General features: G+C 47.2%; 1 protein-coding gene across 5 annotated transcripts in view; it reads right to left on the bottom strand.

Annotated features, from left to right (window-relative positions):
• Window positions 1–4,141: 4,141 nt before the first annotated feature.
• ITSN2 (intersectin 2) overlaps window positions 4,142–24,616 on the bottom strand; it is a 132,922-nt gene continuing 112,447 nt past the window's right edge. For all 5 annotated transcript variants that reach the window (XM_072938107.1, XM_072938109.1, XM_072938108.1 and 2 more), the window contains exons 29-39: window positions 20,545–20,666; window positions 17,946–18,052; window positions 16,876–17,059; window positions 12,652–12,750; window positions 10,814–10,981; window positions 10,192–10,407; window positions 9,513–9,634; window positions 8,729–8,811; window positions 6,281–6,364; window positions 5,547–5,720; window positions 4,142–5,045 (exon numbers count right to left, since the gene is read on the bottom strand). In XM_072938107.1, the coding sequence (XP_072794208.1) occupies window positions 4,888–5,045; window positions 5,547–5,720; window positions 6,281–6,364; window positions 8,729–8,811; window positions 9,513–9,634; window positions 10,192–10,407; window positions 10,814–10,981; window positions 12,652–12,750; window positions 16,876–17,059; window positions 17,946–18,052; window positions 20,545–20,666 (1,517 nt within the window). In that variant the 3' untranslated portion in view covers window positions 4,142–4,887. The remainder of the gene's footprint in view (window positions 5,046–5,546; window positions 5,721–6,280; window positions 6,365–8,728; window positions 8,812–9,512; window positions 9,635–10,191; window positions 10,408–10,813; window positions 10,982–12,651; window positions 12,751–16,875; window positions 17,060–17,945; window positions 18,053–20,544; window positions 20,667–24,616) is intronic.

The following is a 24,616-nucleotide window of genomic DNA, read 5'->3' as shown; positions in this document are numbered from 1 at the left end:
CTGTGTGGCTTTCATCATAGCTTCTCTTTGTGAACCTGCTTCCTTTCCTTTCTCTCCTTTCATATGCCTGTCCTGGAAAATGGATAGCCTCGTCCTGCCTTTCTGGTTTGAGCCCTCCGAGGCTGCCTGGAGCCCCTCTGTCCCAGTTTCAACCTGGGCTGGGTGCCTCAGCTACAGCCTGAGAAGGGTCCCATGACCCACTGCCTAAGGGCGGTGCCAGCAGGGGTGTGGGCAGGGCAGACTGATTGATTGACAGCCACCAAGCAATGTTTTCTCAGTCTCTCGTTTTCATAAAGTGAGTGTTGAGTTCACAAACTTAATTTTCAGACAGTTATTGGGGTACAATAATTCTACCTGTACTGAGTTAAATTCTACTTTTCTTTGCAGTTCCCAAAAGCTTATCTGTGCAGAAGAGAAATATCCGCCTGGTAAAGAGAAAAACACTATCAACCCAAGTCAGACTGTTTTTGAAAGGCAGTTCACTCCTTGAAGGTCAGCCCGGAGAGTAAAAGGCATGAGAAGAAGGGTCTGGTGAGCAGGGATCTGGGGGGAGCAGGGCTGGGATGGAACAGCTGTACAACTCCCACCCTGACAGTGAGCACTGAGTCCAGAATCTACTGACAAATCCCTCCCTCTCACGTGGGCTCCCAGGGCAGAGCAGGTAGTAACTGCAGGAGGGAGTGAAAAAGAGGGGGCAAAGGAAGATTAATTTTAAGCAGAAGCAGCAGTGAGGTTGCTGCTGGGCTCAGTGCTGCTGCCCAGCCGGGCACCCTTCAGCAGGGGAGCCATGCGTGAAGACCTTCAGAAAAGAAACAGATTGTGGGACCCTGGACTCCACTTTCGTGGGACAGATTGTGCCTTACAAGGTGAGGGATCTGCCTTCTAAGATTTCCTTGGCTCTTTTTCCTGAGTTTTTTCTCTTCTGACATTTTCCTACCATTTACTACATATTACATCCAAATCAGAACGAAAATTTATTCTCCTTAGTTCAGGTACAGTAGGTAGGAACCTTTTGAAATGAAATTTATACTAAAAAAATCTAGGGCAAAATGTAGTCTAGCTATATAAAAGGTACTTATATGCAGGAAATTTCCATGCACACATTTCCTGTCCAGAGCTCACACCCCAGTTGGCACAGCTGACAGCTCACGGCCTATTGCCCCCTCCACTCTCTCTCCCACACCCTGTCCCCTAAAGCCCAAGGGTCAGGATGCTTCCAGAGGAGGCTCAGGGCACTTGGTAGGTAATGGGTTCAAGCCCTCCCGAGTGATCTGTAGATCTTTGTGTCTCCTTCACCCACCAGCCTGGCCCCTTCCCTCCACCACACACAAAGCTGTCTTTCTAGCTTGAGAACCTTGTTAGTTAGGTATTTTGTGAACCAGCTCCTCCCCAGTTCCACTGTTCTCCCCAGTCTCTCCAGAGAGAAGCAGGGGCTCCCTGTGTGTCAGTTCCCTCTGAGCACAATGCTGTCTGAGAGCACAGGGAGCCCTCAGTCAGGTCTGAACATGTCAGCTCGGCCCTGACAGCAGGGTAGCCGAACTGCTGTTCTCAAGAGACCAGAAAGTGGAGTATGGTTTACGCACACTGGGAGTTTATTTTTCACTCCTGTACCAGACAGAGCTGGGTGGGTCTGCAGGTCGGTAGGCCATCCCTGTTTCTTGCGGTCTTTCAGGCCCCTGGCTGAAGGAACGTTTGTCATCTCCGCACCTGGCTTCCAAGGTTGCCCCGGGAACTCATTCCTGTCAGCCTGAGAAGGGAGAGGTCACGGAGGAATTCTGCCCTGGGAGTGTAGGTGGATGGGGACCCAGTCACCAGGTGGCCCCTAACTGCAGGGAGTAGGTGCTGGGAAGAGCAGTCCCCGGCCGCTCTGAGCAGTGGCAGGGAGAGCAGCATCTCGTGGACAGCTGGTCATCTCTGCTACACCGTAAAAAGGTAGTGCTGCGTGGAGTCCAGAGACACGGAAGCCCTGTCTGAGAGCTGCAGACACCAGACAGAGTGAGGGGGAGGTGAGGCGGGGCTAGGAAGCTGGCCTGGGAGATGAGTGGCCATGGGCATTGGCCCGGAAGTTCCTCTCTGCCCCGTAAGCCCCTCTTCCCCACCCTACGCTCAGCTCTCCTCTTCTGTCGTAAGCTTTAGGAGGCAGACAGCACAGGCCTGGATCCTAGACGGCGGGGGAAGGCCAGCAGAGGTGGGGGTCCCAGCCTGCGCAGAGAAGAGTGATGACAGCAGAGGTCCTGGCGCAGCACCTGGCCGCCCTGCAGCGGGGAGTCAGGTGAGGTGGCCAGGAATCGTGCCCCGAGGGACCGCTTGTAATAAAGCTTTGCTGAACTTTAGTTTGCAGTACTTGTACAACAGTTAAAGTACTGCCCACGTCCTTTCTCTCCAGAAGTGGAAAAATATTGCAAGCAATATCCGAGTAAGAACAGCTGCTGTTTACTGCGCTCCTGTTGTGAATCAGAAACTGCATGAGGTATCTTACATTCGTTTAAAAAATTTCCTAGCGAGGCAGGAGTATCATGTCCCGTACATGAAGCTCAGAGGTTCGGTAGCTTGCTCAAGGTCAACTGCAGAATTTGAAAGTGTTCTTTTTTCCAGGTGCAGTCTCCCTGGTGCCGAAGCACACGCTCCCTCACCAGGGCACACGCCCTCCTCACAGCCACTTGGACTTTTTGAGGTTAGTCAGACCGCTCAGAATTTGAGTTCCCCCCGGAGGGTGGAGCTGCCCCACTGGCCCGCCAGGGCGCCCGAGAGGGGCTTGCTGGACACTCCTCAGGCCGCTCAGCCCCTCCCCAGGCGATGTAGTCCCAGGGTGCCCCCTCCCTTTCCTTGCCTTTCAGAAAACCAGGCTCATGTTTTAGTCAGGAGAGAATGTGATTTCTTAAGGAGCAAAGCTGTGTTCCTAAGTCCAAAGGGGTGACTGGAGTTGCTGGAAGTACTTACATTAAAAATCCTGTCGTTTCATAGAAGCCATCTGACTCACATCCTGTGAGCTCCTCTGTCCAAATCGGACAACCCTGACACATCTAATAAAGGAGAAATGGCACTGGCCACAGTTCATCCCACGAGGAAGTCCCACAGACCCAGGAAAGGGCTATCCTGTAGCTTTGTCATAGGTAACCCTAGAACTGGTTTTAAGCCTGCCTGACCCATCAGTGATAACCTGACGCTCTGAAAGTCAGCCGATCAGAGGCCGACTTCCTGACATCAGCCCACACCCACCTCCATAACCAGCACAGCCCGCTTCCCCAGGCCCTGTAGAAGAGCAGCACTTTGCTTTGCTCAGTGCAGCTGAGCCTGACCAGCCAGACTTCCCTGAATTAAGCAACACACTCAGTTGCCTGTGTTCAGATATTGTGTGTCTCTTCCTTTGACACTGTGCCGTATTTCCTTTATGTCTATGTTTTAGCCAACTCAGTGTCCAGGATCAATACCTGGAATGATGGCCTTTTTTTCACTTGAATATTCTGAATTACGTTTTCTAGTTTTTATTTGCTCGGTGATTACATTATGACAGAAACCTGTCTATGGTGGAGGGACACTTGACTCCTTCCTTCCTTCCTTCCAGCTCCTAGAGAAGACCTGCTCCCTGAGAAATCAGGGCTAAAAGACAGATCTTTTCCCAGTTGTATTCATTAACCCAGGGATCTAGTGTCTTTAAGACCTTATTTTTATCAATGTTCAAGGCAGATTTCACACTTCAAAATCTAGAGGCCGAGGAAGCAGGTCTGACAGGTGTGGATGTGGCTCTGGCAGGATTGGGGCAGGGGGAGAGGCAGGTGCTTCTGGAGCTGGAGGGGCCGAGGGGCCCGCTGCCATTTAACTCTGGTGCATTTTCTTCATGGCTAAGTCACCCCGAAGTTTCTACTCAACTAGGCAAGCAGAGGGGCTCACAAGGGGACAGTCTAGCTCCCACAGAGATCAGCCATTCTAGCCATCAAAGAAACTGAGCCCCAGAAACAGTAGGTCAAGTGACCGGAGTCACAGGGCAAGCCAATGGCAGTCAAGTGAGTGCTTCCCCTCCATATTCTGTCCTTGGTTTTTCTCCCTGTTGCAGAAAAGAAATTTGGTTTTGTCATAAGCAACCCCTGAAGTCACCTTTTAAAAGCCTTTCACATAGAAAATAAGTCAGGCTTTGAAGAAGTTACATTCATAACTTATATTTTTATTCTCTTTCTGTACATATTGGCAATGATAAAGCTTAAAGATGCATGTCCTGTGACATACACAAAAACAAGGACTTTACATAAATAATTTATACTTCAGAAAATTAAAGTTGAAAAATATTTTCCGTGTCATTAGAGTTCACAGTATTTAAAGGAAATCAAGCTTTCCCCCTTAGATTTCAGACTACATAGCCTCAGCAGAGGATGGTAAAATCTAACCAGGAATAAAATGATTGAGTTTGTTTTTATTCAGTGCACGAGCAGACACTATGTCGGTATCAGGCTGTTCCCAGGCGGAGGCTGCAGCATTTCTTCCAGTCCTTCACCTCCTGAGTGGCCGTGACCCAGCAGAGGTCACATGGCATGGAATGGTTAGAGCATCACCCAAACCACCCACAGTGGACACATTCAACCAAGTGGTAACGTCTGGTGGTCTGATGCCTCATTTCCACGTAATACTTTTTATAGCCCTGAAAATGGAAACCTTGGCATCTAAACACAGCCGAACATGTTAACACTAATACAAGGCACTGTACTATGGGGTTTGGTTTATTTATAGGAAGGATCATGTTTGCATAGATTGCTAGCGATTTAGTGTGCAATAAAATAGAGGCCTGGCACGCGCGGCCTTGCGATGGGTGAAGCCGCCTGACGCTCCTCCAGCTGAGGGGCTGCGCCGGCGGTCTTCTCCAGCCCAGGCCCAGAGGGCAGAACCCCGAGGCCCCTACAGGAGGGTTTTTTGCTCAAAAAGCTGCAGGTCAAAGCGGACCCAGACCTCCCCGGTGGGGACCTCGTGCAGCAGGAGTCGGCGGGTTGTAGGGCCTTTGCTTTCCTGTTCTGTTCGAATTTTTGCCACTGCAACTTCGGTGCGACCCAGGAAATCTGGTGAATAGACACGTGAGAGTCAGAAGTCTGTCTTCTTTAAAAAAAATTGTTAAAAACTACCACAGGAGGAGTGTCTGAAGGAGGATTCATAAAACCTTCAAATCTAAGACAAGTAGGTTCTGGTCAAGGGCTGTTGGACACTGAATGGATGTGTGCAGAATGAGGGGTTTGTGTGAGGGAAACTGCCTCTTGGGAATCCAAGTCTCTTTGGTTGGGGAATGTCTCACCCCCTCAGGCGGTGCCAGGAGCACAGCGTTTCCATTAGGGAAGCACAGGTAACTGGGGTCAGAGACCTGAAACAAAACTGAGGCCACCCAGCCACCCCTTCCCCCTGAGAAGGTGCCCCACCTGCTGCCACTGTGAACTGCTGAGGACCATGGCCTGTGTCACTGCCCTTCAGTATCAAGGGGCGACAACAAGTCAGAGCACCCTGGCTCCGGACCCTGGATCCTAGAGTACAGGGGGACCTCCAGACCCCCTCCCCGAGTTATACTTTACCATCTGGTGAGAACTGGTCTCTGTCGAACATGGTGAGACACAGCACATCCTGATAAAGATCCTTAATGAAGAACTGGCAGTTAAAATTCCACTTGGGATTTAGTGTGTCCTGGAGGGTCCTGGTGGTGTAGCTCTGGGAGCCCATGCTGATTTCACAGTATGGATTGCTCTTTCCTGAACAAAAACAGACCAACATGCATGTGACAACGGGGTCTTCTGGAGCAGAAGCAGGATCCAAACAGATGCTTCTCTGTGGACCAGGGCAGCAGGGGCCACTGCTGGAGGGCCCGCCTCTGCCCGGTAGTCTCTGTTCCCATTGCTGAAGCATCATAAACCCCGGGAGTGACCACGCAGGCTGCACGGCCAGGGCGGCTCCCCGTGGGTGTGTGCCAGAGTAGCGTGATTTGTGCTTTCTCCACTCAGAGCTCTGAGGAAGGAGGCACTGGAAGTTATTGGGAAAACAGAGTGATGATAATATTGGTCTGATAACCATTTTAGTGGCACTGGAAATACTTGTTTTCCTTTGTTTTTGGAGGGGGAGGTAATTAAGTAATTATTTATTTACTTTTATAATAGAGGTACTGGGGACTGAACCCAGGACCTTGTGCACACACTTTACCACTGAACTGTACTCCCCCCAACTTTTTAAAAGTGTCCCATTATTCAATGTTCAGAAGAGTCATCAGCAAAGCACGAGGTAGCTACCACATCTGCAGGATGAAAGAAGCATTTACCATTTGGTTTACAGGCTTTTAGTTCCGTAGCTTCAATGACATGCACCATCAGACGCCCAATGCCTGAAGTCTTTTGAGAGCGAGCTACAAAAGAGGAAGATGAACGACGTTAATTTCTTCTCTGAAAATGCAGATAGCACAGTGATGATGCTAAGCTGCAGATACTCACAGTCTGTCTTCCAACCAACCCCAGAACTCCCCAGTCTCACCTGTCACTGAACTGGGCCTGGCAGACAAGCACCTGGCTGCTCTGTGCCTTTGCCTGTGCCTTGGCCGTGTCACCAGCTGGGATACCCTGCTGCCATCTCTGTCCGTCAGCATCCTATACATCCTTCAAGATGTAGGTCCAATCTCACATCTCATCTCCCGGACCCCTTCCCTCCTCCGTGCATCCATTATCCTTGCCTTCTGAGCATCCCACAGCCTGCTGGGTCTGAAGTTCTGTGTCGGTCCATGTCCTCTGCCAGGAGGGGCCATGGCAGAGCAGATTGTTTATTTAATATCCCTGTATTAACCCCTCAACTTCTGGCAAATAGTAATATTAGTAACATCGTAATACATCACATTCATTCAGCACTTAAAAGCAGCTACATTTATTGGATACTTACTTTGTGTTAGGCATGTGCTCAGCCATGACTTAAGGTACCTCTTTATAACTGCTATTCCCGTATCTGAGAAAGCTGAGTCTTAGAAAGGACTATGACATGCGTATGTCACAGAGCTTCTAAATGGCAGGGCCGGAACTTAAACATCAGATACCAAAGCCTATTTTCTTAACCACTCACCATAATTCTAATTATATGTAAACACTTCAGCTTCTAAAGTTTTACTTAAGACATTATTCTACTCAAGGAAGTACTCAAAACCACTTTTAATATGGAGAGAAGTGAGTCAGTGAACTCAGATTATCTTGGCAAATATACAGTCAGTCAGGCAGGTGAGGGGTTTAGAAACTAAACAAAAAGCTGCCTGGTGAGCGACTGATCTTTCAAAACTCAGGGCACGTAGAACCTTCTCTGTGAGAAGTCTCTGCCCCTCCCGGCATGGCACGTGTATTCAGCTCCCCCTTGAAGGCAGGGCTGGGCCATTTTCATCTTTGTAGGCCCAGGTAAGCCCAGCACCGGGCCTGGCACAGAGTAAGTAATCAATAAATGTCTAAAGAATTGAACACGTGGAAAGTGCACAACAATACTGATGTTGATGTTAAGCAAAACTAATACAGAAAAACTTTGATTTATATCTTTGACCAATTAAGAGATCATTATGTGCTTTCTGAGAGGATTCAATCATTGATTTTTCAATAGCAAGTCTTTAAAGTACTATTAAAATAAGATTCAATTAGCAGAAGCTGATTTACACATACCTTTCAGGAGTATATAACAAAATAAGGGAAACCTGAATAAAAAAACATAAAGAGCTGCAACCGCAGCAGCCAGAAACGTAAGTGGGAGGACTGGTCAGGGAAGGGCCACGTGCCCCGGCCTGGTGGGAGACTGGCTGTGTCACTGGGAGAGGGGACGGCTGGGAAAATGGGGACGAGAACCACGGAGGGAACATACGGGACTCGGCAACTGACTAGAGAGGCCTGGGGGGTCAGAGAGCATGTTTCCAGTGTCTGTGGCCAAGGACAACACTGCCATCCACAGAGATCTCCTGGAAGGAGGCTGGCTAATCCCACAGGAGGAGCAGAGCAGGTGTGTCTGGAGAGGGTGACCACTGAGACCAGGTGACGTGAAGGGGAGAGGCTCAGGCAAGGGCAGAACTCCCGGGGTACAGCAGAGGAAGCAGAATTAGGAAGGAGGTGATGAAAGAAGATTTGGTGGTAGGAGGACCCTCGGTGTATCATGGGGTGCAGGGGGAGGGAGGTGCCTCAATTTCCTGCCATTAGGTAAAGCAAGCCAAGTTTGGGGGGGGGTCACTGGTGCCATGTGATGAGCTATTTGCAGAGTGATGGGGACAGCAAGTGGGTGTGAAGGCTGTGAGTGGGGCAAGGGGGCAAGTTAAGGTCCAGGACCTGGTGTCGGGAGAGGGAGGCTGGTGGATCTGGAGGAGGGCTTGGGTAGAGGCTGGGCGCTGGAGGAGGAGCAGTGGGCTGATGAGCTGAATGGAAACAGGCCATAGAAGTGACGTTTGATGGAGCCAAATGGACCAAGTGGAGGTGGGACTGGTTGTGCAAAGAGAGGACCCCTCTTTCTGGAAACAGGAGTGAAGAATGGGTGTATGGGGAGAAGGGACAAAGACTTCACCACAGAGAGAGGGGGTTCCCCCTGTCTGTGCAGTGGACAGTGGGGCTCCTGCTGTCCGGTCTTGCAGCAAGTCTGGACTTTCAGGCCATTCCCATTTACCCACTTCACTGCAGGAGCAGCGGCTTGTGTCAACAAGGTGGGACCCGCCCCCTCCCCAGGGACCCTGTGGCTGGTTCCGACCCTCCAGGGCACCACCTACTACCTTGATAAGCCTTCTCCCGTTTCTTCTTTTCGGTGTCGATGTACTGTTCAGACGCAGCCTTGATCTTCTGGACCCAGGCCGTCCTGGAGGAGAAGCAGAGAGCAGCCATTGGGCGGCCTTCCCACACCAGGTCCCCCAGGAGCCCCAGGGCTCTGCACTCGCTAACCTCGGCTTTGACAAGTTCCTAGTCACAGCCCTAACATTAATTCAACCCAAAGATTTGCCTGCCAATTAAGGATAAAGCTGAGAATTTCCAGACAGTTCTTGACGGCACCTCACACTACTGGGGCAGAGGGAGAGGATGTGGTGCCAGCTCAGCATGACAGGATGACAGGTCTACTGCACAGAGAGCTGCACGCACAGAGGAGGGGGCGCTCCACCCAAGGACGTGGGACGGGGCAGAGCAGACGCTCTGGCTGGAGTGCAGGGCCTGTGCGGTGCAGGGGTGGGACTGGGGCCGAGAGGCACAGGAGGGACTCAGGAAGCAGGTGAAGGAGCAAGACTGTCCCTGAGGGATTTCGGCAGGAAGTGAGGTGTTGGCTCTCCCATTTCAGGAGATCCTGGGGAGGCACTGGAATCAGGGGGGTGTGTTACGGGCATTTGTGGTAACCTGGCATGTCTAAACCAAGGCCCACCAGTGGGACTGGGGCGGAGGAGACTGGCTGAGGCGCTGAGGATGCAGAATTAGTAGGGCGTGAGCACAGGCTGGAGGGAGTTTATGGCGGAGGGAGAGGTCAGGCTTTCTCCTAGACTTCCAGGCAGGCCACACGTGGTCAGGACTGACCTCTCGTTAATGTTGTCTGTTCGGAGGGTGTAGACCCGGTCAATGTGAGAAATGTGGAAGACAGGCTCATCGCTGGAAGGGTCTGTGGGCAGCTTCACCAAGGCTTCATTCAGGAAAATGGGCTGAAAGAATTGGGGCCAAAACACAGGCTGTGAAATGGGCCAGAACACTCCACCCGCCTAAGTCCAGAGAGTCATCTGTTCTGAAGAGCCTTGCTGAGGAGTAGGGAGGTCTAGTTTCCAGAGCCTTATGCTTAGGAGAAAAGAAACTGCCTCTGTTTCGTGAAAGTAAGTGTCCAGGGGAGATCAGATGTTACTCAGCTGGGGACAGGAGCTCTGAGTGTCCACGCCTGCTCACGGGATAGGGTCTCTCCTCCAGGCACTGACACGTGGCCCTCTGTGTCAGCCTCAGTTTTACAGAGAGACCCGATGCTGAATGTGGGCAGACGGGGGATCACATGTCATGTGCTGGGGGCGGAGATGGACTCAGCTGCAATCCAGCTGGTGGCTGTCAGAGGGCAGTGAAGGCCCAGCCACCCTAGGCTTCTTCCCGGGAAGTGACAAGGAGGCAGGTGAAGAGTCCCATGAGGCCAGGACAGGCTCAAGCAGGAAAGAGGCCTTAAGGTAAAGGAAACACCTCGTTATGCCCTTGATGCTACTGCCAAAAACGTGACGCTTACCGTTTTATACATTTTGAACTGAGCGTTGGACTTAGAGCTGAAAAGTTTCTCAGAGCCCGAGGAAACAGCAAACTGCTTGACCATGTAGGTAAGAAGCAGGAAGTCATTGAAGAGGAACCCGTGCAGCTCCTTATTGCTCTTGGTCTTGTACAGCTTCCCACTGTGCAGCAGCTTCCGGGGCCCCAGGCAGTTGGTGAGCGAGTTGAAAACAAGTTGCTTGAAGAGAAAGAAACTGTCACTTTGTGAGCCCCAGCACCCCTGGAGAGGCCCGTGCCCTGGACCTCAGGGAGCTGCGGGAGAGCTCTCTAGGCAGGAATGTGGCTGTAACCATTCATCTTTACACGAAAGATTCTTACATTTACTTCTCTTCAGAATTCAGACTGGCACAGTGAAACCAATTCCTTACAAACCCACAGAATACTGATTCTACCAGCTGAATTAAAAAAACTCAAAACATAAATCTCTTTTTTACAAGAAAGAAGATGACAACCCAAGAAGGGGCAGAATGGTGAATCCACATGGGCTGAGCTGAGGTGTAGACTGTCTACACTTGGGAAAGGCCCAAACCCGGTTCCCCTGGAGAGCCTGCCCACGGCACCCAGCACAGCACCCCAGGCCTCACCTCTGCCAGACTTTCGCACTGAACGTGCATCTGGATCCACTCCAGGCGGTCTGAATTCTCCTTCTCCCGAACCCCTTCATTAACTTGAGAGCAGAGCTCCTCTGCCCGTTCGAGGGCCAGTTTCAGAGAAGAGTGGTCTACGTGATTCTCGGGGGTGTTCTCCAGAATCTGGAAGAGAAGGGGCTGCGTCACATGGGATGTCCTGTCTTCCACCTGCCCCTCCAGCTGGGTGCTGGGCGCTGGAAACACAACAGTGAGCAAGATGATCGTTTACCCTTGAGAGGCTCAGGGTTCCATGAGCTCTTGGGATACAAGTGACTCAGTGACAAGAGTGGGGCCAAGTGCTACATGGATCCAGTGCCCTGAGGTCTGCGGGTCTCTGGTGGCTCTCCGGCTGGGTCTGGGGGGTAGGTCATATGTTAAAGGGCGTCTCTCTACTTCCCCCCAGTAACTTAGGCTGTGTGCCTTTAGGGTGAAACCTCCAGTATAGACTGGATGCACCTTTGATAAGTATGTTAACTTGCTGAAGAGCAATGAAATGGTTCACTGCATTTTTGGGGTCACTGATCACTGAAAGCGATGAATCCCCTGCCACGGGAAAAACATAATACAACCGTGTTGTCAGCGTGTAGGAAAATGCATTCCGTTCATTCTGAAGGGACTTCAAACTAATGTTCCAAAGGTAAAAGGATAGAGGCCAGAATACAACTTTGTGTGGTCCCTCTGGGGCTTAGCGGGCCTGTCAACAGACGACTCCTGTCTGGTCTCCCTGGTCCTGCGGGTCCATGGTCCTCCATTTACAATCCTAAAATGTGAAAAAGCCCTGAAGGTCTTAAGCTTTTCTTATGACTCTTTTGGTGGCAAAACCTGACCTGAGCTGGAGAGATGTACTTATTTACTCGACTTCAGTGATTATTCAGGTATTTCACTGCAGGACTACTAATGTGGCGGTCATCAGTGCTGCCCAGGCTTTGCTGGGGTGTCACGTGACATGCAGCATTTGAATTACATTCTGAATTCTGGAACACATGTGTCCCCAGATACTTCAGGTAAGGGACTGCGGCTTAATGTGTATCCGTGGTCCTGTTTGGCATAACTGAGACATTAGCCCTGTAACATAAGGTCTGCACTGAGGTAACATGGCTCGCACCACCAGTGGTCACGGCATAATCAATAAAAGCAACAGTAGTATTATTTCTACTGATTTTCTTTGTAAGATGATTAACATTACGTCAGTGATTATTGGTGAGATAGTCCTTTGAAAGCTTGCCTTCTCCTTAGAAGGCACATTGGCTCGAGGCCCACACTGCTTACGGATGGAATTTTAGAGGGACTGTGAAGCCGGCAGGCTGAGGTGGGACACAGCAAGGGGATGACGATGACCTGTTTAGGTCACTGAGTTGGAGATTCCTGGGACATCTAGGGGGGTATTCAGTGGGGAGATGAACTCAGATCTCAGTAGAAAGACTGGACCCCAAGGTTGTACAAATGGGCGGCTCCGTCTGGGCTCAAGACGGGCTTCGCAACTGGAGACTTAGAGGGCTTTGCCCTGCCTGGACAACACACATTCATGACCCTGAGAGGCCAGGGGGAGGACAAGTAACCCAAGTGACCCTGGATATGTCTTTTATTTGCCACATCACGGATTTATCCCTTCAGACTGCATGTATTACACACACACACACACACGCGCACGTGCGCACACACACACTTGGGGCCCGATCCATCAGACACTAGAGTCAGACCACATGGAGGGGTGGCTGGCATACTTGGAGGCTCCCTGACTATCAGCCTCTGTGGACCCTGAAGGGTCCTGCGTCCCCCAGCCGGGCACTCACACTTCTGATGAGGAGCGGGTAGCGCGTGATCCTCTGCATGGGCTTCAGCAGGAAGCTGGACAGGGGCATTCCTTTACATCGAGGGTCAGATGCCAGCTTCTGCAAAATAATTGAAAGGCTCATGAGGAAATCATAGCCTCGGGAAAACACTGGAAATGTTGGCTATACTGCTGACTTTGACCGCCTTTTAGATTTCTAATTTCTTTCTAAAACTCAGGATCCAAAATGATATGTATCAGATTAACAGCAGGAATATTCCACCTCATGCGCTAAACCCAGAGGAAGCTTTCCAGTTCTTTCTTGGTGCATTTGACAGTCTGTGTGACCCCTCCCTCTACTGCTTCCAGAACCACTCTCTCAGCTGTCTCCCTGCCCACAGACCTTCGCGGTCTTCCTCTCTCCTTTCTTCCCCTCTGCCCGCCCCAACTGTAGGTGCTGCCCAAGATCCCCTGCAATGAGTCCCAGTGTAACCCAGCCCATCTCTGGGGTTCCACTCCTGCCGGATTACTCTCCTCACCTGATGTCCCAAAGCACCTCGATACCTCAACATACTCCAAAATGAAGTCCTCGTCTTCCCTCATAAACTCATTCTCTTCTACTTCTATTCCTACCTGAGCTGGGAGCACCATTCACACCCACCCACCTTCCCACACACACACACACACGCCTACGAGTCACACTGACGCCAAGTAAGTAGCTCTTGGTCTCCCCCATCTCTGCCTGCTCATCACCCCTGCTTCATCAGCAACAATTAGAACCATTTACTGAGCACCCACTGTGAGCCACGCTCACACTGTCCCTTCTACTCTTCTTTTACTTGACTAATTCATACTCATCTCTGAAGACTCAGATTACCCTCCTCTTGTCCTGGCTCTCCCGTTCCATGACGCCTCCCCTCCTTTCCAGTGATCCCTCTCAAGGCCCATAAGAACCCATGGCTTCCTTTATCATCACACCGCATCTGGACTGGTAACATGGGTGGGTGTCTCTATGACCTCCCACCCAGACTGTTAACTCCAGGGACCACACTTGCTTCCTTCTACTCCCAGTACTAGTTCACGGCCTAACAGAGTAGCTAGGATGCTAAGATGATCTATCTTCCTTTCTTTCTCCCTTCCTTCCTCCCTCCCTCCCTCTGTCTCTCTCTTTCTTCCTTCCTTTCTTTTCTTTTCTTTTCTTTTCTTTCTTCCTTTCTTCCTTCCTTCCTTCCTTCCCTCCTTTCTTTCTTTCTTTCTTTCTTTCTTTCTTTCTTTCTTTCTTTCTTTCTTTCTTTCTTTCTTTCTTTCTGTCTTCCTTCCTTCCTTCCTTCCTTCCTTCCTTCCTTCCTTTCTTTCTCTCTCTCTCTCTCTCTCTCTCTCTTTCTTTCTTTCCTTATTGAGGTACTGGGAAATGAACCCAGGACCTCGTGCATGCTAAGCATGTAGTCTATCACTGAACTATTCCCACCCCCCAGGATAATCATTTTTAATGACTAAAAATGCATTTATATATAATTTACTTAACCTTTTTCCATTATGGGATATTAAAACTGCCTCCTCCTTTTGTTTTGGGATATATCTATACATGTTTCTATGACAAGCACCTTCATGATATTTATTTCTATATTTTCTGGGTCTTTTTAAAAAGTAACATTTTAGAACACGGCTTATTGTTAGAGTTTGCTTTTTAATGTAATCAATGCCATGCCTTTCATCATGAGACAATGCACTTTTATTTTTACTACTGTTACAAATGTAATGACACTGATGTCCTATTTACATTATTTTTATCACTATTTGAAAAAAATTTATAATCTTTTCCTATACTTTAGAAGGCAAAAGTCCTATATTTAATTCTACTGTTGATTATTTTTAAACATTCCCATGTACTCACAGTTCCACATTTATCTGATTATTCTGATTAATGTTTGTTTCTGTGATCTTGGTTTCTTTCTGTTTCTTCTAGTTCATTTCCAGGTAACCCCTTGCTTCCCACCAATTGGAAGGTTCTGTCCTCAGTGCCTTATACTGAATGATTTTTGCATCCTTGAGATCATCATAAGAAAAATAAAATTAGCATTTACTGAATGCTTATTACGTGCTGGTCTCTGTGCTAAAGTACTTAAAAAGTATTATCTGATTATCTCCGGATTACAGATGAGGGGAATGAAGGCATCAAATGTTGAGAAACTTGTGCTGCTCACACAAGCAAACAGTGATGGGCTGGGATTTCAGCTGGAGCAGTCCGTGTCTGAAGCCTGTCTTGTTCTAAGCGTGATATTATGTTGCCTTCTGGCATGATCCTATTTGTTTATGATAGACTCTTCATGAAATGCTTAATTTTTTTTTTGGAGGGGGAGGGAGGTAATTAGGTTTATTTCTTTATTTTCAGGACCTCGTGCATGCTAAGCATGCGCTCTACCACTTGAGCTATACCCTCCCACTGTAATGCTTAATTTTATTCACTATTATTTTAATTAAAAGTTTAACAGCTATATTTATAAAAGATACCAGCTTATAAGTTTTTTTCATTTTTGTAATTACATACAAATACAAAAACAGGCCTTGGGGTCAGAGCCACTTTTGCCTTATACGATGAATTAGGTAGGCTTTCTATTTTTTTCTGTGATCTGCAGCAGTTTATATAATATGAAATGATCTATTCCTCTGTAGCTGTCAAGAATTCACCATCAAATCCATCAAGTGAAACTAGCTCCTCTTTTGGGATAAGTTACTCAGTTTTTTCCCTTGGTTAATAGTATCTTTAGATTTTCTGTTCTTATTGAGCCAGTTTTCAAACTTTAATAGAAAACAAGTTTTCTTAATGCTTTCACACTTATTAGCATATATGTTTAAATTATATACCCTTTTACTTTAAGAAATAACTTTGTGTCTATTCTTGTTTTTACTTGTGTTTGTTTTTTCTCTTTTTCTATTAGATTTAGAGTTATTTTTTATCAGTTCTTTTCAGTGTATCTGTTCATGGATATATTGCTGTCATTTGTGCTTTTATCTTTAATAGTTTCTCTATTTTGCTTTTAGTATTTTATCTCCTCTGCCTATGTATCTTATATTTTGTTTATTTTTCCATTCTCTTCTGATAATAAAAATATGAAAATTATGCATTCTCCCACAAAGAACTGCTGGGGCCATATAATACATCCCGCTATGCAGTACTTCACAACCAAAAAAACCTAGTAAAAATGCAAAAAAAGCAAGAAAATAGATTTCTTCCTAAATTTTCCTAACCATTTTATTAACACATACGGTAATAATAGTTTCTATTACTGAACAATATCAATGAAAAGGACTTCTCAAAATGTGATTTTCTATTATGACAACCAGACATACGAGGCTCATTGCTGTATCACTGTAAGGATGTTGATTCATTATACTATGTGTAGTGAATGTGTACACAGTGTACTTGCTGAGCACAGTTCTAACAATACAGTTCTAACACTACCTGTTTGTTTTAATTTATGACCAGGGCGTCATGGAACAGACCATTTCCACTGTCTTCTCACTGGTTTCTGGAAGGTGAATGACACCTGAGGACATGTCTTACATGTGTGCAGGATCACAGATAGGCTTTTTGTTTATTACTCTAATTTCTGATGTCTCCATTTTTTTCCTACTCATAAGGGCATTTCCTTTTGTCCCATTTTATTCATCCATTTATTTTATTTTTTTAAGTTTATTTTAATTTTATTTTCTACAGACTCTTTTTTTGTTTTGTTTTGTTTTGGTGGTGGGGATTAGGGTTTATTTATTTACTTATTTATTTTAAATGGAGGTACTGAGGACTGAACCGAAGACCTCATGCATGCCAGGCATGCATTCTGCCACTGAGCTATACCCTCCCCCCATCCATTTATTTTAAATTTTATTTTATCTTGTTGCATTTTATACACCTAAGTAAGATATTTTATTTTCTTTCTGGAATAAGATAGGTATAAAATAAATACCATTTACAAAATTAAGAAAGTGACATTCTGGATGTTTTTTGAAGTATAAAGTAGCTGACCTACATAGGGTTAAAAAACACTCTGCTATTTAAGATGGGCAAGATCATGGTCCAAGAAAAATCAACTCAACTCGAAAGGCAACTCAAAGCAATCAGAAAATTCTTTGCCATATTTGTGTTTCCTCTGGAAAGTGATGAGGATATGCCATTCTCCACTGCTGAGATTCCCCACCATGCCTCTGGCTCAGGGTCAGCCTGCCTACATTCCCAGAATGGAGTTACCTTTAAAAAATCTTTAAAGTCCGCGTGTTCATCTGTCTTCTGCTGTAACAGAGCTGCTCCATTCAGCTGACAGCTGCAGAACCGGATGTAAGCCTGCATGTGGGACAGCTCAGCCGCCAGGATGTCCCCAATCATCTGCACGGGCATCTTCTCACCCCCGGTCTTCTTCCGCACCCGCAGGGCCCTGCAACCAACACACTCTCTCACTTCCCGTTCCCAAGTGAATCCCCTTGGTAAATGAAGGATGAGTATCTTGGGAGATCAACGTAATGACAACCACTGAGTTACCTAAAAATCTCTGGCACCGTGGGGGAAAGTCAGAAGGAGGCAGCGAGGGCCTTAAAGCTCGGCCTGCCAAGCCAGCCTGGGTGAACTGTTAGCAAAGAAAATGAAGTCTACGCACTTGAGTGTTTCTAGGTCTTTGGAATTGTTTTGGTTTCAGCTTCGTTTCTTAGCAAATTTTCTTTTGAAATTTTCTGACCTGTTCTCGGCTGAACCAAGAAGGAAACTTCCGCCCTCTGTAGGGGAAAAATGGAAGCAGGAGCCCACAGAGGCCAAGTGTGGAGGTGGAGACGGGAACTGTCCCCAGAGTGCGGCTGAGCCCCAGGGAGGGTGGACGGACGGCGGGCGCTGGGGCTGCGCGTGCCTCCACCAGGGAGTAAGTCCTCATTGGCATGAGGGATGGAAAATCACCCAAAGGAATGGAATTTCACACCAGACTTAGCAGACTGCCAGCCAGTCATGTTGGGGCCACGAACTGCAGCTTCTCTCCTGACTCCATCTGATACAGAGTCCAGCATATTCTGGAATCATATGTTAATGTATTGTTTAATGATTTAATTTTTTCTTAGCTTAATCAAGTATTTTCTTATTGTTATTTTTCTTTACTTCAATAATTATGCATTTTACAGTTAGAGAGCATTTCATAAAATGATAATAAAATAAAAAGCCTGAGGGAACAAAAAACAGTGACAGTTGTCTGCTAAGCGGCCCCGGCTGCGGAGTGAGGTGGGATCTCGGTCCTGGGCAGGGGGTGCCTGCTGTAGTGACGGGCGACGCTCACGACTCACTTCAGTAGCTTCGTGTTAGACATAATGAGCTCCTTCCAGTTAACAAAGATCAAGGCCATTTCTCCTTCGGTGAGGAAACCTGGCTCCGCCATCCGCTTCTGAAAAACCTAAATTCAGAACACAAGAGAAAGAAGTCAGCTTAAGTGCAGTACACAGCCTGTGTGGGCTAAATGACACAGGACCTTCACATGCAGAAACTAAGATCATGGCACTAATAAACATCGTGATTGTTAAATTTCAAATTGCATAGTGTCCCTATTTTTTGCTACTTCGGCTCCTATCAGGGCTGATTCTGAGGACTGAATCCAGCAGTCTCATCAAGAGGAGAGTCTCACACCTACCCCACACCTACTTCACACCTACCTCACTCGTACGTCCTGGGAGCTAGACAGGTGAAACAAACCCTGGGCATAAAGCCCCGACACGCGGGAAGGGCCCGCAGGACCGCTGTCAGGTGGGGCACCTCCGTGTTCTGGAAGCAGTTTGTGAGACGTGCAGCAAAAGGAACTGCGATGACTCACCCTACCCCCAAGTCTGACCACCAAGCCGTGTGGACCTCAGAGGCTGGCTGACCGAAGGAGACTTCATGGAGCTCTGACACGCACGTACGTGCATGTGCTTGTGTGTGTGCGCGCACATGTGTGGGTTTCTCAATTAATCTCATGACAATGTAGGTCATACTAAGTCAGGTATTGTTCCCAACTGACCCATGAAGAAATAAAGGCTGAGAGAGTGATGGGCTCCAGGTCACAAAGCTAGAATACGGAGGAGCCAGAACCAAAACTCAAGTCTTTTCCATTCTAAGTCCAAGTTTCCACTAAGCAACTAGGGAATGACTTTACAAGCCTTAAGGAAACAGTGAAGTCATGGGAGATGACCTGCTCATGTGTCATCTCCCCAAAATACACGTGACGTTACTCTCTGTTAAAATCGTTTTTAATTAATGTTTACTGTGTTGAGTTGAACGTGGATTCAAAGAATTCAGATAAAAGTGCTATGAAATGACACTTCTAAACCTCTACAGATCCAGAATCAGATTGAAGATGTGTGGACACTCCTATGAGAGAGCGCCCTGGAAGGATGGCCAGTCTGCTCCGGGGTGCTGCCAAAGGACAGGAAGAGCATCTGCTTGTCTGGCTTGTCATTTGCTGTGTGATTTACATATTTACATTACTCTATTTATTCGTTCTATTATCTGCTTGGCGCCAGCCTCAGTGAGGTTAGCAGAGGAGGATAGGAGGGTCGGGTCCTCTGGGGACCTCCAAGGGAATCGGAATGAGAGGCCCCTGCCTGTGGACAGTGCTTTTCAGCCTAACCCCCTGACCCCGACATGATGCCTCACCACTCAGTGTCTTGTGAGGTGGGCAGAGGGGGACTAGCCGAGGCCCAAGTGGTTAGGAGACCAGTCTGAAACAGGGCAGGCCCCCGGCCCCTGTTCACCTTCTGTGCTGGTCAGAGGGGTGCCTCCACATCCATTTTCAGTCCCTTAGGACTGGAATCTGAGCAGCAGCAGGGCTGACACTTGTAAGGGTTAATAAAAAAAAAACAGATGGGCTTTTCTTCCAGGCCATCTGTCCTGGTCAGAGAAGTACAGACACAAACACCCATAAATTCAGTACTGCTGGGAAGGCCGTAAAGGGCCAGGCCAAGTGCTGGGCATGAAGGGTGAAGGACACCCAGTCTTTGCCCTCTGGAGCTCACAGCCTTGGGGAAAGTGAACGCTATCAACCGGGAAGGGCGGTAGAGCACACGTGGGAGAGGAAGCGGGGTACCGTGTCCAGAGACCCCGCCTGCATCTGGGGTAGAGAATGGGGCGGGGCGGCCTTGCTGGGCAGACGCAGGCCTGGCCTCTGCTCCCTGTGCTGTGGACGTCCCAGCCAGGTAGACAGTGCATCTGGTGGGCCTGGTGGGGACACTTGTGCTCTTTAAGTGTTTTTTGTTTGTTTGTTTTTGTTTTAAACTGGTCTCATCTGAGGGCCTTCACGCATTTCATGGGAACCAAAAGTCATGGAAAACTAAAGCATAACAGAAGTATAAAGTTTGACTTTGTTTATTCAAACACAGATCATATAACAGTGCCACTCTAACAGCTCTTGTCAGCTTAGGAGTCACTTGTAACATTAACAGGCACAAACACAAACAGTAAATACGAGATTTGGGAAATACCTTACAGTATGCTATTTGGTCTTCCGAACTGATACAAATGTTAGGTGAATACTCTCACTGCCTCACAAATTCCTCTGGAAATAAAGTTGATGAAAATGTCGGGTGTCAGAACCGCAGTGCAATATAGTCAGAGGAAAGTCGGAGGCAGAGAAGTCTGCTTCAGAGCCCCCCACCCGCTCCCTACCCTGTTCCCTCCTCCACGGGGCCGTGACCATCCGACTGAGGCACTGAGCGCCTTCTCTCTCTCTCTTCCCTCTGAATTACCTAATTTGGGAGAAGGACTGGACTTGACACCGTCACGGCCTTTCCAGCGGGCAGAGGAAGGCTCTGCGGGTGTGAGGGCGCCCATCACTACCGGTGAGCTCACAGTCGGGGGCGATGCGTCGCTGTGAGACCACCCCACCCCTGAGCAGCCGCAGAGCGCGCCCCTCACCTCCACGACGAGCTGAAGGTCGTCCACGTACCGCTCTTCAGTCTCAATCAGCTCGTGAATGTAGCCCTGCCTCTTCCTCTCCACGGGCTGCATGGTGTCCAGGGTGTGGAGGTCAGCACACCCTGTGGAAAAACAGGGTAGACTTTCAAAATGCTAGTTTCTCCTCCTTGGAGGAAACAGACTTCTATCAGCAGATGTGCTGGGTCTTCAAAAGTTCCCCGGGAAGACCCTCGTGGCCTCTGGAAGGGCACTGGGGCTTCTGGAGCAGCGTGCACCTGCGGAAGCCGGCTTAACCACTGGCCGCAAACGAGCAACGCCTGGCACAGCTCAATGGGGTCCGAATTTCTTTTCCAAATATGTAATGACAGAAGGAAGGATTTCCCGAAATGGCCTTACAGATCTGAACTCTGCGGAGCTTGTGAAGAACCTACACTATCATCATCTCAAGACGTTTCCAGAGTATCGTAACGATTAAGTGCATCAAATGCTTGAGACCAGTGTTTTCCATACTGCCGGGCATGAGCTATCCATGGGTCATTATATCAGTTGAGATTTTAAAAAACGCTGGTTAGGCCCAGTGTTAAAAGCAAAATAAAATATTGTAAATCAAATATACTTTAATTTAAAAAAAGGAAAAAAACAAAGCAAATAAAGAAAGAAACCATCATGTACACAGAATTGGTAAGTATTGTTCTGTGAAAATTTTTAGTTAGGTATGTATTTGAGGATGTAGAATGTATCTCCTACTGTGAGCCCCTGTTTAAAAAATATCTGAGAAACATTTCTCTAGATTTCTTAAAATAAAGTGCCCAGTCAGGAAACCTCAAGTCCCCAGGACCCAGCAGTTCCCAGCAGGACCACTGCCTTGACCCCCAGAACAAAGAACTGGTGAGGGGATCCTACTTCTTCCTCAAATCAGCATCCCCAACCCTCCCTCTCTTGCAGGACCCTTCCCTGCTCTTCACACTTTCACTTTCAGGCTTCACTAGCTCCTTCACTATGAACATAGCTATGTGTCCCTCCTACCCAATATTTAAAACAAACAAATACCCTTCCTTCAACCCTGCTCCCTCCTCAAACATCCCATCTCTGGTGTCTCTAGAGAGGTCTGACACTCATGCACCCCCACCCCCAGCTCTCCCTGTCACTTCTCCAACTTAGGGCACACTGGTTCTGTCCCACCACTGCACTGACACTGCTTTTGTGAAGGTAGTGAGGACCCTGGCATTGCCAAATCAGCGACCCCTCCGGAGCTTGCATCCTCCTGCACCTGCCGCGGCTCTGGCACTTCTGATGAGCCGCTTCTTCCAACACTTGGCATTTGTCCCTCTCCTCTTCCTGATGTTCCCTTCTGCATTTCTTCCTCTGCCTGCCCTCAGGCTCTCTGCTCCCCATAATCCAGCAAATGTAAAATGTGTTCCTGGCATTCCTGACCTGCAAGGTCAAATGAATTTGGACAATGCTGCAGACTGCATTTGTCTGGTAGGGTCACAAGGCACCCCAGCATACTAGGCCCTGAGAAACCCTGCTCTAGAGAAACATTTCATTTGCGTGAACCCAGAGTTCCCAATGCTTACTTGATCAAAGAACCCTCTGTTTTAAGGGGAGGGAAAGTGAATCTTTTGAGAACTGAGGAATTAGGGATTGTGGATAGAATACACCCCTTTGCCATTCTCTACACCTGCCCCATCCAATCTGGTAGCCATGAGCAACATTGTGACTACTGAGCACTGAAACCGTGACTAGTCCAAACAGAGAAGTACGGTAAGTGTCAAATACACACTGGATTTCAAAGACCTCATACAAAAAGCCCAGAATGTAAAATAAGACATCAGTATAAAAATTATTATACTGATTACATACTGGAAAGGATAACATTCTGGATAATGCTGGTTAAGTAAAAAAAAAATTATTAAAATGAATTCCATCTGTTTCTTTTTACTTTTTAAACTGTGGCTGCTGGAAAATTTTAAATTACATATGGGGTTGTATTTGGGACTTACGCTGTATTTATACTGAACAGCTCCGGCCTGCCGCTATGTTTTTTACTATGTTCTTTCCCTGACAAAATGTTCAGTGACTCCTGATTTTTGCAGAATGAAGTCCTAGCTTGGTAGCACAGGGCTCCAGAGACTCTATAATCCAGCAGTAGCCTGCCTTTGCCTGTGCAGCCCACCTTGTTAGCCATCCTGGCCTGGGCTCAGTCCTCACGCGGTGCTACACTCTCTGTTCGCAGCTTGGCTGTTCCCGTTCTCGTCATTTCCTCTGTCCATGGCCCTTCTCTGCACAGAGGCCATCTCACTACCGCTTCAAGGTGCTGCTCACATGATCCTGCTCTGGGGAAACCTTTCCAATCCCCTGTTTCACTCACTCCCAGAATCCCTCTCCTCTGTGCTGCCATGGTTCCGGTGTGCATCTGTATTTTAATACTTCACATAATGTAACTGGTATTGTAGTTCATCTGTATCGCGTCAGTATGTCCACCTCTCCCTGTGGAGGTTAGGGACTGTGTCCAACCCAGTCTATAACATCAAACTGAACAGTGTTTTGACCAAGGAGGTCAGGAAATATTTGTCAAATGGAAGACTACTGTGTTGTCCCCAGAACCATTTCTCACCTTTCTCCTGCTCTGCTCCATACTGCAAGGAGGCCAACCCCAAAGGGTACTTTTGTAAACCTTTTCTTAGTTGACTTATGCCTGGGTTTGGCTAATGAGTGGAGGCTCCGGCGGGAGGCTGAACACTACAGGGTGAATTAGGAAAAGAATCTTACTGCCAGAGCAGTGAGATGACGAGAAAGCTTTTTAGTGCTTGCTGGGTAAAGAATAGAATTGCTGGGGCTGCATCTCACAGAAATTTGGAGTTCAAAAAATCCCTGAACAAATGAATTATTACAAAAATGGGTCCCTGGCTGGTGATACCTTCAAGGTGCTTGGCCAAAGAAAATGTACAACTGGTCTGTAGGGTCACTCTCACAATCTTGGTTCCACAGGATTTCCACAGAAAAACCAAGTCTCACTAAAGGTGAGTTCAAAGTAAAAAATTACCAAAAACAAGGAATGATCCACTATTCATTAAAAAATGAGGATTAGAACCCCAAGAACATAAGAGAACAAAATACAGAACAAAAGGAGATGTAAAACATTTATATTTAAAATAACTCAAGACATATATAAAGAACTTGAAGTCCTAAGCAGAATCTACAAAAACTGACAGGGAGATTTGAAAAAGAAACAAATGAAAAAGTAAATGTTATCATGGAAATAATAAATTAATAGATGAAATGGCAGATCAAACACATCTAAGGGAACAATTAGTAAATCTGAAAACAAAGCCGAAGAAATTACTTAGGATGCAGCCTAGAAAGACCGAAAGACGGAAAACACAAAATGAAGGTTAAAAGATATGGAGGATGGAATGACAAGGTCCAACGTACATCTAACAGGAGTCTAGGAGGGGAGAATAGAAAGGACGGGAAGAAGTAACATTGAGATTATAATGACTGAGAATTTTTTAGAATTGATGAAACATACAACTCTACAGATGCAGGATGAACAATGACTCCTGATTAGGGAAAAAGTAAAATAAATTTATACCTAGACTGCAAAACACCAAGGAGAAAAAAAAAAGTTAAAATAGAAGGAAAAAAGCAGAATTAACTACATTACACAGCAATCAGACTGGCTATACACAACTCAACCAACAGCAGTAGCTGTTGAGGAAAAATAACTATCAGAGTAGACCTCTAATCCTGCTATTGTTCATGGAGAAATGGAGGGAGAAATACAGGCATTTTCAGGCAAAGTTTGAGAGCATTTACCACTTAATAGATGTGACTAAAAGACTCACTAAGAGACGTACTTTGGGAAGAAAAGAAACTGAATAAAAAGGAAAAAAAAGAGATGTTAAGTAGTAGAAAAAAAAAGAGAGAGAAAGGAATGATGAGGAAAATACTAGTAATTGTGTGAAAAAATTATTGACAGTATAAAATAATAATAATAATGACTAAGTTGATGGGATAAATTCAGTGTGAATTTTTTTAAAAGAAGCAAAGAAAATGCATGGTAAATAGA

This window comes from Vicugna pacos, chromosome 15, assembly GCF_048564905.1.
Source record: "Vicugna pacos chromosome 15, VicPac4, whole genome shotgun sequence".
NCBI classification, from domain to species: domain Eukaryota; kingdom Metazoa; phylum Chordata; class Mammalia; order Artiodactyla; family Camelidae; genus Vicugna; species Vicugna pacos.
This window is presented reverse-complemented; position numbering and strand designations above follow the sequence as displayed.